Source organism: Lingula anatina, chromosome 3, assembly GCF_051362555.1.
Source record: "Lingula anatina isolate TDL-2025a chromosome 3, LinAna3.0, whole genome shotgun sequence".
Taxonomy (NCBI): Eukaryota; Metazoa; Brachiopoda; class Lingulata; order Lingulida; family Lingulidae; genus Lingula; species Lingula anatina.
The window spans coordinates 17,607,810-17,618,830 of NC_141769.1; the positions used below are offsets into that span (position 1 = coordinate 17,607,810).

General features: G+C 37.9%; 2 protein-coding genes across 2 annotated transcripts; one reads left to right on the top strand and one right to left on the bottom strand.

Moving 5' to 3' along the window:
* Positions 1–3,472: 3,472 nt before the first annotated feature.
* On the bottom strand, positions 3,473–4,802 carry LOC106159101 (hepatocyte growth factor activator serine proteases). Its single transcript, XM_013535287.2, has 2 exons — positions 4,643–4,802; positions 3,473–4,041 (listed from the first exon to the last, which is right to left on the bottom strand). Exons 1-2 carry the CDS (start codon positions 4,725–4,727, stop codon positions 3,674–3,676), a joined length of 453 nt encoding a protein of 150 aa, XP_013390741.2. The 5' UTR covers positions 4,728–4,802; the 3' UTR covers positions 3,473–3,673.
* A 3,067-nt stretch (positions 4,803–7,869) lies between these two features.
* LOC106159099 (leukocyte elastase inhibitor) lies at positions 7,870–10,676 on the top strand. The gene is made up of 3 exons (XM_013535285.2): positions 7,870–8,557; positions 8,839–9,238; positions 9,988–10,676. The coding sequence occupies exons 1-3, from the start codon at positions 7,919–7,921 to the stop codon at positions 10,164–10,166; spliced, it is 1,218 nt and encodes a 405-aa protein (XP_013390739.2). The 5' UTR covers positions 7,870–7,918; the 3' UTR covers positions 10,167–10,676.
* The last annotated feature ends 345 nt before the right edge of the window (positions 10,677–11,021 follow it).

Sequence of the window (11,021 nt, forward strand, 5' to 3'; positions counted from 1 at the left end):
CTTCAGTCTATTAGCCACCACTTTCCGTATCCATCATGTCAATCTCTGATAATAAGTACCTGATACCCCACATCATCCAATGTATTTAACTACCTGCTTGTACAGTGTATGCACCCCTCAGGGACGTACAGAAATAATTGTGTGCAGCAATATTTTCAGAAGTCAAATTATTTTACCAAATGTCAGTTAAGACAGATCGGAATGCACGAGGTGCATTACAGTCATTCTCTGTTCATGATGTGGGATGATTAAAAAATCAGTGTTACCAAAACGAAAAAGATATATTCTTTTATGAAAAGCACTTACAAAAATTATCCACATTTTGCAGAAACCACGTCTTGTTCCCAATAAAACCAGGAAATTATAGTTCTACATAAGATTAACCGAAATGATTGAAAAGTCATAATCGTTTACAACATACAACGTCTTGTTTACAAAAAAAGAAGAAAAAAACCCAGTGAATGTAAACCATAAATTAAATTTTACTCGATGCGGGATCTTATTTTAGTCAATAACTTAAAGGTGATTGTGCAATTTAAAAGTTGGGAATTCAAAACATTTTAGCAAGAAATGTTAATTATCTTGATGGTTGGGTCAATATTATACGATAATTATTAAAAAAAAAATTAAAAAAAACAAGCTTGAAGATTTTCATATGTATACCGTTGGCTCACGGCCAACCTTGAAGTAGGTCTTTATCAGACGATATATCATAACTCACCACTTAGTGGTGTAGCGGCCAGGACGCATACAAAATATTTTTGTTAGAATTTTTATATTTTTTATGTTATTTTACTTTACTTTATTTTATTCTATTTATTGGCCAAGAACATGAAAGCTTACACCATGAACGATCCTTCATGGTGATCATAACTGATAGAAAGCTTTTTGAATTAGCATCATGGTTGTGGCACTTAATTGCCTCACAGTCAGAATAAACTGTTTAGCCCCCAGTTTTTTTCTTTTTTTTTCTTTTTTTTTTTTTTTTTTTTTTGTTTCTGTTGTCTTTATAGTGTATAGCGCGAGTGTCACGGCATTAAAGATTACGTAAGAGCGGTTTGAAACATAAAGTATACCGATGTTAAATGCGGCGATATAACAGTATGCATCCTTGTTTTGTTAATTACTTCGATATTTCAAGTAAGCGATTTGTACTAACCCATTAATAGGTATATTGCGATATCTGATATGTCAGAAAAAGATTAACTAGTAACTGCACTTTCTCAGAATGGTTTTGTATTAACTGTATTTCTCTTTGACTTCTACAGAGATAAAGAAGGTAAAGAAATGTCCATTAACTTGAGAGGACACTACCAAATGTCACCAAATTTACACACAATTAACACTAGGATGTATTCGTTATAGGTTACGGCGTGTGTCTACCCGTGCAGCGGTTGCAAAAATTCCAGCTGTCAATTTAATGACACTTAATGGCTGAATGTTTTCCGGTAATGGCAACAAAACGTAGATATTATACGTTAATTATAACCTTAAAAGATCAGTTCATTTTAGGAAATACAACCAAAGGACTTCTTTTCAGCAAAAAACGCATACGTGTTGTCTCAGTCTCTATGGTCCCTTCCCGTTGAGCGATACACTTTTCTATACCAGTTTAACTGGTCTTAACACGTAATTGCGCTGTCAGAGGTTTAACCCCCCCCCCCCCCCCCCATATCACAAGTCCCATTGTACCAAACAGAATTAACCCAGTAAACTTGCTGTGTCGAGCGCAAGGGCTCCGTGAAGGATTATTGTACCCTGAAACTCTTTGCCAAAAACAACTTATTTACTACCTTACACACATTATTTTGGACAACAAAATTACTAAATTAATTAACGGTTTCTCAATATTTACCTTTACCTGAGCACCAACGAATACCGTTTTAACGCCAAATTATTGAGACTATTTATTATTCTAAAACCTTGTCACCGATTTTTCTTAAAGGGATAATAACTCTTCGTTTTGGTGAAGAAATGAATTTTCCTGGAGTAAACAACAATTTCCCCATACTTACCAATGGTTAATGAATCCATTTTTACATTCAAAGCTAGTCCTTGTTTTTTTTCTAAAAGGTTTTTCTTTTGTTATAATCTCTTAAGAGATTATGACTGGGTATAGCCATCATTGGAGGTCACGTGGTCTAAAGACACGCTCAGATATCAGAATAATAGCTATAACCGCTGTTTTTGTGGAACAACAGAAAATATTATACTTCGCATTGTTCACAATGTTTTTATTGTGAAATATAGATCTCATACGAAGAGTTATCCCTTTAAAATTCTCAGTTTAGATTTCACCATTAATAAAGTAAAACTGCCTTTGTTTAATGAAAATCTGCACTAATGGGGTCATAGCTTAATAACAAGCTCTTTGAAAGTAAAATGACGGCAAGGGATTGTGGCCCATACAAATGTAGCAAATTATGCCAATTTTGGTGATAAAATCTTGTTCAGGGATGAAGTTACGCCCCATACCGATAACTGCAGAAAAAAAAAAACATTTTCTGTATCGATGACAATAAAGGGTTACAATACTCTCAACGACTTTAGGCGATCTCGCTTACTTAAATGTCTGCATGGCTTCAAAGTTGGGACTCTTTCAAACTGGTACCATATAGAAAAGTGTACCGCTCGAGGTGAAAAGGGTATTTTAACCAATCAAACTGCCAGACTTGAAGTCACAGTCTTTACCTGTGTAGCCAGGGTCACAGTCACATACATAACCGTTTACCATGTCCATACAAGTGCCATACAAGCAGGGCCAACTGTCGCATTCGCTCACTTTAGTATCACACCGATGAACCCAGCTTGGCAGCGACACACGTGACCGTCAGTGGGACTGTAGTCACATCTCCCTCCGTTCTGACACAGGCATCGCTCACAGCGGGCACCGTTCTACAACTTTGGGCACGTGCACTGAAAGGACCCATCGAGTCGTATGATACAGCGTCCGCCGTGAAGACAGGGAGAGCTGGTGCAAGGGTCGACACGGGTTTGGCAGTGGATTCCTGTGTGGGTGGCCGGGCAGGTGCAGACGTAACCCCCAAGCTTCGGAGCGCACGTGGAACCATTCTGACATGGGTTGGACTGACAGAAATCGTCACAATTACATGTATAGGGGAATGTTACCGCTCTGCTAAAACACGGAGCTAACCCGAATAGTTTAGATGCTGACAATAACGCATCGCTGCTGTTTGCCGTTAGAGGACACCATGTCGATTTTATTTTATTAAATCTGGCCAAAGTCATGTGAAGATTATGACAGTACGACATAAGCACTGACATTTGATGTTTATATCAAGGTCAAATGGGCCAAAAATTTGTAATTTTTTTTCTGTAGAAAATTTATTTTTTTATATTTATTAATTTATTAATTAATTAATTTATTTATTTATTTATTTGAACATCTGGTTTGCATCAAAACATCCAAACCAAAGTTGCGACACTGCAAAGAGAAATATAAACGTTGACATTTTATATTTTCGGGGAATTTTTATTGCTTTAAATCACAACAAAGATAGCTGCATTACTGATTTATCAAATGCAGGAAAACATAATTTTCGGCAGCGATGGCAATAAGGATTGCAATACACTTAATGCAATCCCTCTTATGTTACTGCCTGCATGGCTACGAAGTTGAAAAATCCTCAAACTGATGCCATACTAAAAAGTGTTAACCAATCAAACTGCCAGACTTGACGTCACAGTCTTTGCCTGTGTAGCCAGGGTCACAGTCACATTTATAATCGTTAACCAAGTCCATACATATGCCATTCCAGCATGGGTAGCTGTCGCATTCGTTCTCATCAGTCTCACACTTCGTCCCGATGAACCCCGCCTTGCAGCGACACACGTGACCTTCACTGGGACTGTAGTCACATCTACCACCGTTCTGACACAGGCATCGCTCACAGAGGGCCCCAGACCACACCTTTTGGCACGTGCACTGGAAGGTCCCATCGAGTCGTGTGATACAGCTACCGCCGTGAAGACAGGGGGAACTAGCGCAAAGGTCGGTCCCCTTGTGGGTGGCTGGGCTTTCTGTGAAAGAGACAAAAACATTCAGTCGACCCCAGTCAAAGCACCCTTGCAAATCAGCCTTTTATTGAAAGAAGTGCATGTATTCTAACTGATAAAACCGTTAAAGTGCACGAAGAACGGCATGTAGTAATTATAAATTGCTGTTAATGTCCCGAATACATAGGTTTTTTTTTTCGCTAACATTTTCCAAGCTGTCTCTTTAAGTCCTCAGCTGATTTTGATATTATTTCCCTGATAACTATGGCAAAAATTCTTTCTGAAGTCTTTCGTAAAGTATCTTTAAAAGGATATGTCACATGTACACACACGTGAGATGAACACTATTGTGCTATACATGAAGAATAACATACTGAGGTATTCGGACCATTATTTGCTATTATCTAATGGTGTTATTAGGCCTACATTTTTTTTAACAGCACCGGTTTTATCATATATTTCTACGTTTTATTCTGTAAGACAGTTTACCAAGAAATTGTTTCCTATCAAATTGATAACTTGTAAAATTTTGACTCTGGACAGTGGACCACCAGCTTGCCGAAGTGCTTATTTGTAAAAAAAAATAAATGCATTAGGTATGTTTACACAGAAATATCAACGATACCTTCCGAATATCCGCCCTTATTCTCTTCACCGAGGGCAATCGGACAGAAAACTGCCAAAAACCAAAGCTGTAAAAGTATCTTCATTCCTGATGTCTTCTGTTACACTGGTGCATCAGGCAAGTGAGCTATCTTTTTAAGCGACTTCCAAATTTAAGGTGCATTTCCACGTGGCGAAAAATGAATGTACCTCGCTTGGACCTTAGATTTGATATCCAACCCCAAACATTCAAGCACTTTTTTCTAATTAACGTCAAGGTTTAAGTATGCAAAACAAAGTGACATCCACTTGATTCGTGATCCTGTTGTTTTTTCCTCAGGCGACCCAGGATCGCACTCAGAACAACCTACTTCGCATGTTTGTGTGGGGAACTCGGTGAAGGTCTCGAGCGTGTGCACGATAAAGGCGTAGATGTCACCATGGCATCAGCCATCTGTTCAAAAAGGCAAGTTATCCTTGCTAAAGATCACGTATGTCTTGATAATTGTTAATGGGTAAATATTGCAGGAAGGACGTCACGCGCTGATAGCCCTGATAATAGGCCTACTGCTGACATCGGCGCTTACCGTATAGTTTTTTTCCCCAGACAACAAGTAATGAATTAAGGAACACCTGGAACTGACTGCTGACGCCTGTGTTCAGTTAAAATGCTGCAAAACCTGGGTATTTCGTAAACTTCGCAGTTGACTTTATCGAAAAACGAATCTTCGGTACGTTTGTATTATCTTACTTTAAATATTTAAAAGCCAATATCACCGCTTTACTTATGTTGTTTTTCTTGCTTGTGTTCCGTGTATTCCCATCCATTAGTATGTCGTTCAATTCACAGAGAATCAACGACTTAACTAAATGAACATTCGTTTGTGAGAAGTTTTCGGGTCATTGATGGGAGTGTAAATGATGCTATGCACTTGGTGGCATCCTCTGAGAAGACAATTCTGATAAGTCCACACTGATTTAATTTTATCCTCTAGAGACCCAGAAACTAATGCAAGAGCGCAAAAACTGTAAAAAAGATGTCTCTGCATCGTAAAATCCCTACTCACAAACAAACAAATCGTTTCTCTGGTCTTAGAATGGCGTTATAAACCAATATCACTGCTTTACACGTGTGTCAATTCCACAACCGGATTATATATTTTTTGGAAAAGTGAAACGATTCTATGTATTCTTATCCATCTTGGTCTAGATTCATTATCACTGGATGGCGCTATCATAAGGATAGCACTGTCCACTGTATAAATTTGCTAGCCTATGGACAGTTGTCTCGAAGAAAGCAGTCATTTTTAACCACTGGATAGCAACATCAGAAACAAAAATATTTGTCTAGTATTAAGGAAACATTACTTTACCCACAGGATAATTGTCCAGAGGTTAACAATATTATCCAATGGATAGTGTTGTCCATAGGATAGCGCTATCCAGTGTTGATGAAACTGCACCCTGGTGGACTTTACAGAGGGAAAAACGTTAGACTAAACAGCCACATGACTGGAGAGGTTGTCTTGCCATTGGTGAGATGGTAAATGTTGCTTTGTACTTGGTGCAACCCTCCGAGTAAACAGTTCTGATAAGGCCACAGAGAAGCACTTCATGAATGACATCCTCTGGAGACCAAGAAACTAACGCGAGAGAGCGATAAAACAACAAAAAGATGCTCCAAAATTAAAGAAAAGACAGCGCTGGAAACACTTCAACACTCATCAGTGCATCAAACAAAATTCTTTCGTCGAGTCGAGAATATTAAAGAATTGGCTGTCATGTCATATGCTTCACCTTTGTATCATACAAACAACTGTGAATACTATTAATCTTCTATAGGGCCACCAAATACCTTAGCCCTTCACCGTCTTCTCGTGAAGATTTTATGTTTGTGTATTTCAACTTTGAAATCACGTTTGACGGCAATCAGCTTATGCCGATAACTTGGTGATTTCTTTGGGTAGTACAAGTATGGCTATTGCAGAGGATGGTTCAGTCAAAAAAGGTCCCAATACTTCGACAACGCCTTCACAGAAGATTTTTTTTTTTAAATTTTGCATATACGAAGCGAATGTTACGGTGAGCGTACTAAGCGAAGCACTGTGTTACAGCACTGTAGCTCCAGCTGCCCCAGAATGGCGCAGGAAAAGACATCCCCAGACAGAGTATTACAGCGGTATTCCCAGATCAGTGTGCCTGTACAGAGGTCACGACCTACGCATCCAGCTAGGACTTACCACCGGGAAACAGGATACGTTGTTCTTAGTATTTTGTTGGTACAATGTAACAAAGACAAATAGTTCCCTTCAGAATGAGGGGAAAACTATCACCAAGCGTTTTTCAAAGACCATTGTTAACAGGTTATTTACGCAGGTTATTATAACAGGCGCCCCTTGAGGAACCCTCCAGCACAGCCCAACATTGTCACAGAGAGATGTATAAATCGTTGTTTAATATACATACTAAGAGCAAAGGTATGGGTGTAATACAAAATACACCATATGCTGAAATACTGATACCAGCATTATAAGTTATGCACTAGTATACTTTGTTTACGTACACCAAATAATAATTGCCTCCCCATTATTTCAGAGTCACACTTGACATCTCCATAAAAGATGGATTTGGTGTTTAAGTAGCCTTAAACGGTGCTTCAAAAACGTCGATAGATACTGCTGTTTGTTACTGATTTATACAACCACAATTTATTTATTTATTTATTTATTTATTTATTTATTTATTTATTTATTTATTTATTATTTTGGTTCTCATTTACTTTCAAGGATACCCGCAGTTCTTTACATGGTAATTAATGCTGTTGATATAAACATTAATGCTGTCACTCGGATACATGTGGCAACTGTGACTTTCTTATCGTATTGAACAACAATGTAGCTGGGGTAGCTGTCATTGACTGCCCCTGATCATTGGCAATACATGGTGTGTATTTTATCGTTCATATGCCCGCAGTAATCGTGATTGCCTATTGTATACTTTTAATCCAAATCACGTTTTTCAGCACTATCGGCAGTGATTCGACAGGCTATAATATTCAGCTGTCTAGTGCTGGAAGAGTTTAACTGTTAAACTGATAATAAGATATGAAGACTGTCACAGCGGCACCTGTCGTGTAAAATACCTTAAAACAGAATGATAGACTTATAGATTATCAAGTGTCATGAGCTATTTTATCGACCTTGTTTGATTACTGATGCATATAAATGTCGCTCCACCAGTACTGCTGTCATTCTTGACTACAACTCATTATTACATTTTTTTGTCCCAGTATATAAGAATGTCCACTTTTGCGATTTTTGTAGCACTCCTTTGTGTGATGTCAACTGACGCAACGGTGAAGGAACTAGCAGAACTGAACACAGACTTTGGGTTCAGTATTTACAAGCAGTTGACCGCCGATCCAGAGGTTAAAGACATATTTTTCTCGCCTATTAGCATCTCCACCGCTTTGGCCATGCTACAGCTGGGCACTAACGGCACCACTGAAGATCAGATAAACCGCGCGATGAAATTCGACACACTCAGCCAAAACGAGAACGTTGCTGTTCTTTTCCACGACCTTAACGCTAAATTGTATAATGCAAGCAACAACTACACGTTGAAATCCGCCAACAGGTTCTTTGGGGGCAAACGTTTTCCATTTCGACAAACATTCCTTAGCGACATGCGAGACTATTTTAATGCAGAACCCGAGTCTGTGGATTTCACGGCAAATCCCGAAGGGTCTCGTGTCCATATCAATAAATGGGTAGAAAGACAAACAGCAGATAAAATTAAAAATCTACTGGCAAAAGGGACAATTACCAAAAGCACCGTCTTCGTTTTGGCCAATGCCATCTACTTCAAAGGATTGTGGAACACGTCATTCAATTCTAGCTTGACCGAAGAATTGCCTTTTAAAACTAATGACCAGGAGGTAGGTTAGGTCTACTGCGGATTAATTATTTATAACAATCTGCTACAAACTTTGCATTTTTTTCTTAATGATGATTTCATTTAATAGTTTACCTTCTTTTTTGTTATTAATTATCTGAAACTATTTAAATATATATATATTTCATGAAACGGTTTTATATGTATATCTAAAGTGCATATCTATAATTAAATTGGCAACATATATGTATCGAAAGTTATTATATTTAAAGTTTATATATATCACAATGGATTTTTAAGATAACACACGTATTCTGGTTTCAGACAAATATCCCAATGATGAAAATGTTGGGGGAGAAATACCGCCACGGTATTAGTGCAACATGGATCTGTCAAATACTAGAACTACCGTATACCGGGAATGTCAGCATGTTCGTCTTTCTCCCCAATGAACCCGACGGTCTTCCTCAGCTTGAGAGTGCAATCAACAGCCTCGAGCTTAACTCCCTGGTGAAAAATCTGACTAAAAGGCCCGTGGACGTCTATCTCCCCCGATTTGAACTTAAGGACGTTACTATTAAGCTTGCGGACCATCTGAAGAAACTTGGTATGACGGATATGTTTGTGGACGGGGAAGCAGACCTGAGTGGTATAGGCGGTGCCCCAGGACAATTGTTCATATCTACAGCTGTTCATCAAGCATATGTTAAAGTGGACGAAGAAGGTTAGTCAGGTGACTCTTAATTTTTAACGAGTACGTGTACAAAGTGCTTAACCATAAAGAATAAATATTCATTTCAAAATTAGTAAACTCATTATAATGTAACCATTATATATAGAGAAAACTGCGTTATTTTGATACATAATTTATTGATATTTTATTGGTGTCAGACTACTGAAAAGACAGAGCAGAAGTGTTAAATAAAATTTCAATCTCGGCAATATTTTTCAATTCATTAATTTTGACAAATTCTGTACATCATTTCATTTGCATCCAATGGATGTACTTTAATTTTCGAAATAATGGGAAAAAATGCAGCATTTGTTTATGACTTAATTTTATTCAAAATGTGAAATAGCTTGTATTCACTTATGCGATCCCAAAGGTGTTAAAATCAAAAGGTTAGAACGAATACCTTATCGTCAGACACCCCTAGGCAGAGATCATAGGCCATCATCGGTGAAAGGAGGTGTTGTGAAATGTCGATAGTGTTATCACTATTAAATTGGTTGGTGTCAGCAATGTTATCAAAACTGACCATAGGCCATCAATAGTGAAAAGAGATGTATTGAAATGTTGATAGTGTTATCACTACCGGTATGATGTCAGCAATGTTATCAAAACTGATGATTGAGTGCTGTTTGATGCATGATCCTCTAACTATAGTTATTCATCTTTTCGTTTTATCTTCTTTTATTTATCGTCTGTTTAAATTCGGTAAATCACTGTAAATAACGGTGCTTGTTTTATAGGAACAGAGGCAGGAGCCGCGACAGCCAGTGGAGGAGCCGCCGCCATGAGACCCCAAGAGTTCAAGGCGGATCATCCTTTTATGTTCATGATACGGGATAATATCACTGAAACCATTCTCTTCTTGGGCAGACTGCACGAGGCACCAAGGAAGAGCGATACCACTCTGCGATTCAATTAGCACTTTTTTCTCTGTCTGTTTTTTTTTTTTTTTTTTTTTTTTCTGGCAGTGAATTTGGCAGTGTGATTAAGTAATCATAATCCTTAATGTAATTACTCTGAACTGTTTACAAGCATATGGTGTATCATTTTTTTCTCCTGTTATACATGTATGGATATTGCTACAAATTTGGAAAACCATAGATTATTATTTCTGTGCAAGAACATGCACAGATTATTTTGGTATCCACATGTGGGACTTTCGGTCAGGTACCTCGCTGTTTGATTTTCATTTTACTTTACATTATGTAAGTTACCTTTGGGTTATATTTGCTATACTGTAATTGCAATGAAGGACACGTAACAAAATTCCTGAAAGTTGTAATAGTCGGCAAGGAAATTAACTTTTCTAAAGTATATAGAGATTTGACACTGTCATATATATATTACTTAATTTGTTGGCAGTCCTTCGTTGCTGGGCTTCCCATGACGGCATTCGAAGATAAAATTGAAACATAAATAATGAAGTTGGTATTGCGTGTTATTGCTTTCTCGATGAAGATGTCAACATTCGTGGCATCTTTCAATCACTTTAAAAGAAGTCACCCGCGCATATGAGTTTCAGTTGCTATTCTGAGTTCCATCAAATTATTAGCACGTGTTTTCATATATAAACCCTTTAACATGATTTAAAATAATGCTAGATTTAAAGCAGTGCCCTGCCGCCCTGTTGTGTAAATTTACAAAGTCGAGTTATGTTGAATGGGCATGGCATTCACCGGTCTTGAATACCTCTCCATTTTTTTCCTGTGGGGGGTTCTCAGAGATAACGTGTACCAGAACAACCCTCAAATGCTTGGTGAACTGTGGGGAGCAA

What these genes read in the sequence shown, in the direction of transcription:
- LOC106159101 (XM_013535287.2), bottom strand. Translation starts at nt 4,727, where the DNA reads ATGAAGATACTTTTACAGCTTTGGTTTTTGGCAGTTTTCTGTCCGATT. An exon ending in TAAGGGCGGATATTCGGAAG is followed by an intron (nt 4,042 to 4,642) that starts GTATCGTTGATA and finishes TCTCTTTCACAG; the next exon opens with AAAGCCCAGCCACCCACAAG.
- LOC106159099 (XM_013535285.2), top strand. Translation starts at nt 7,919, where the DNA reads ATGTCCACTTTTGCGATTTTTGTAGCACTCCTTTGTGTGATGTCAACT. An exon ending in TTAAAACTAATGACCAGGAG is followed by an intron (nt 8,558 to 8,838) that starts GTAGGTTAGGTC and finishes TTCTGGTTTCAG; the next exon opens with ACAAATATCCCAATGATGAA. An exon ending in TGTTAAAGTGGACGAAGAAG is followed by an intron (nt 9,239 to 9,987) that starts GTTAGTCAGGTG and finishes CTTGTTTTATAG; the next exon opens with GAACAGAGGCAGGAGCCGCG.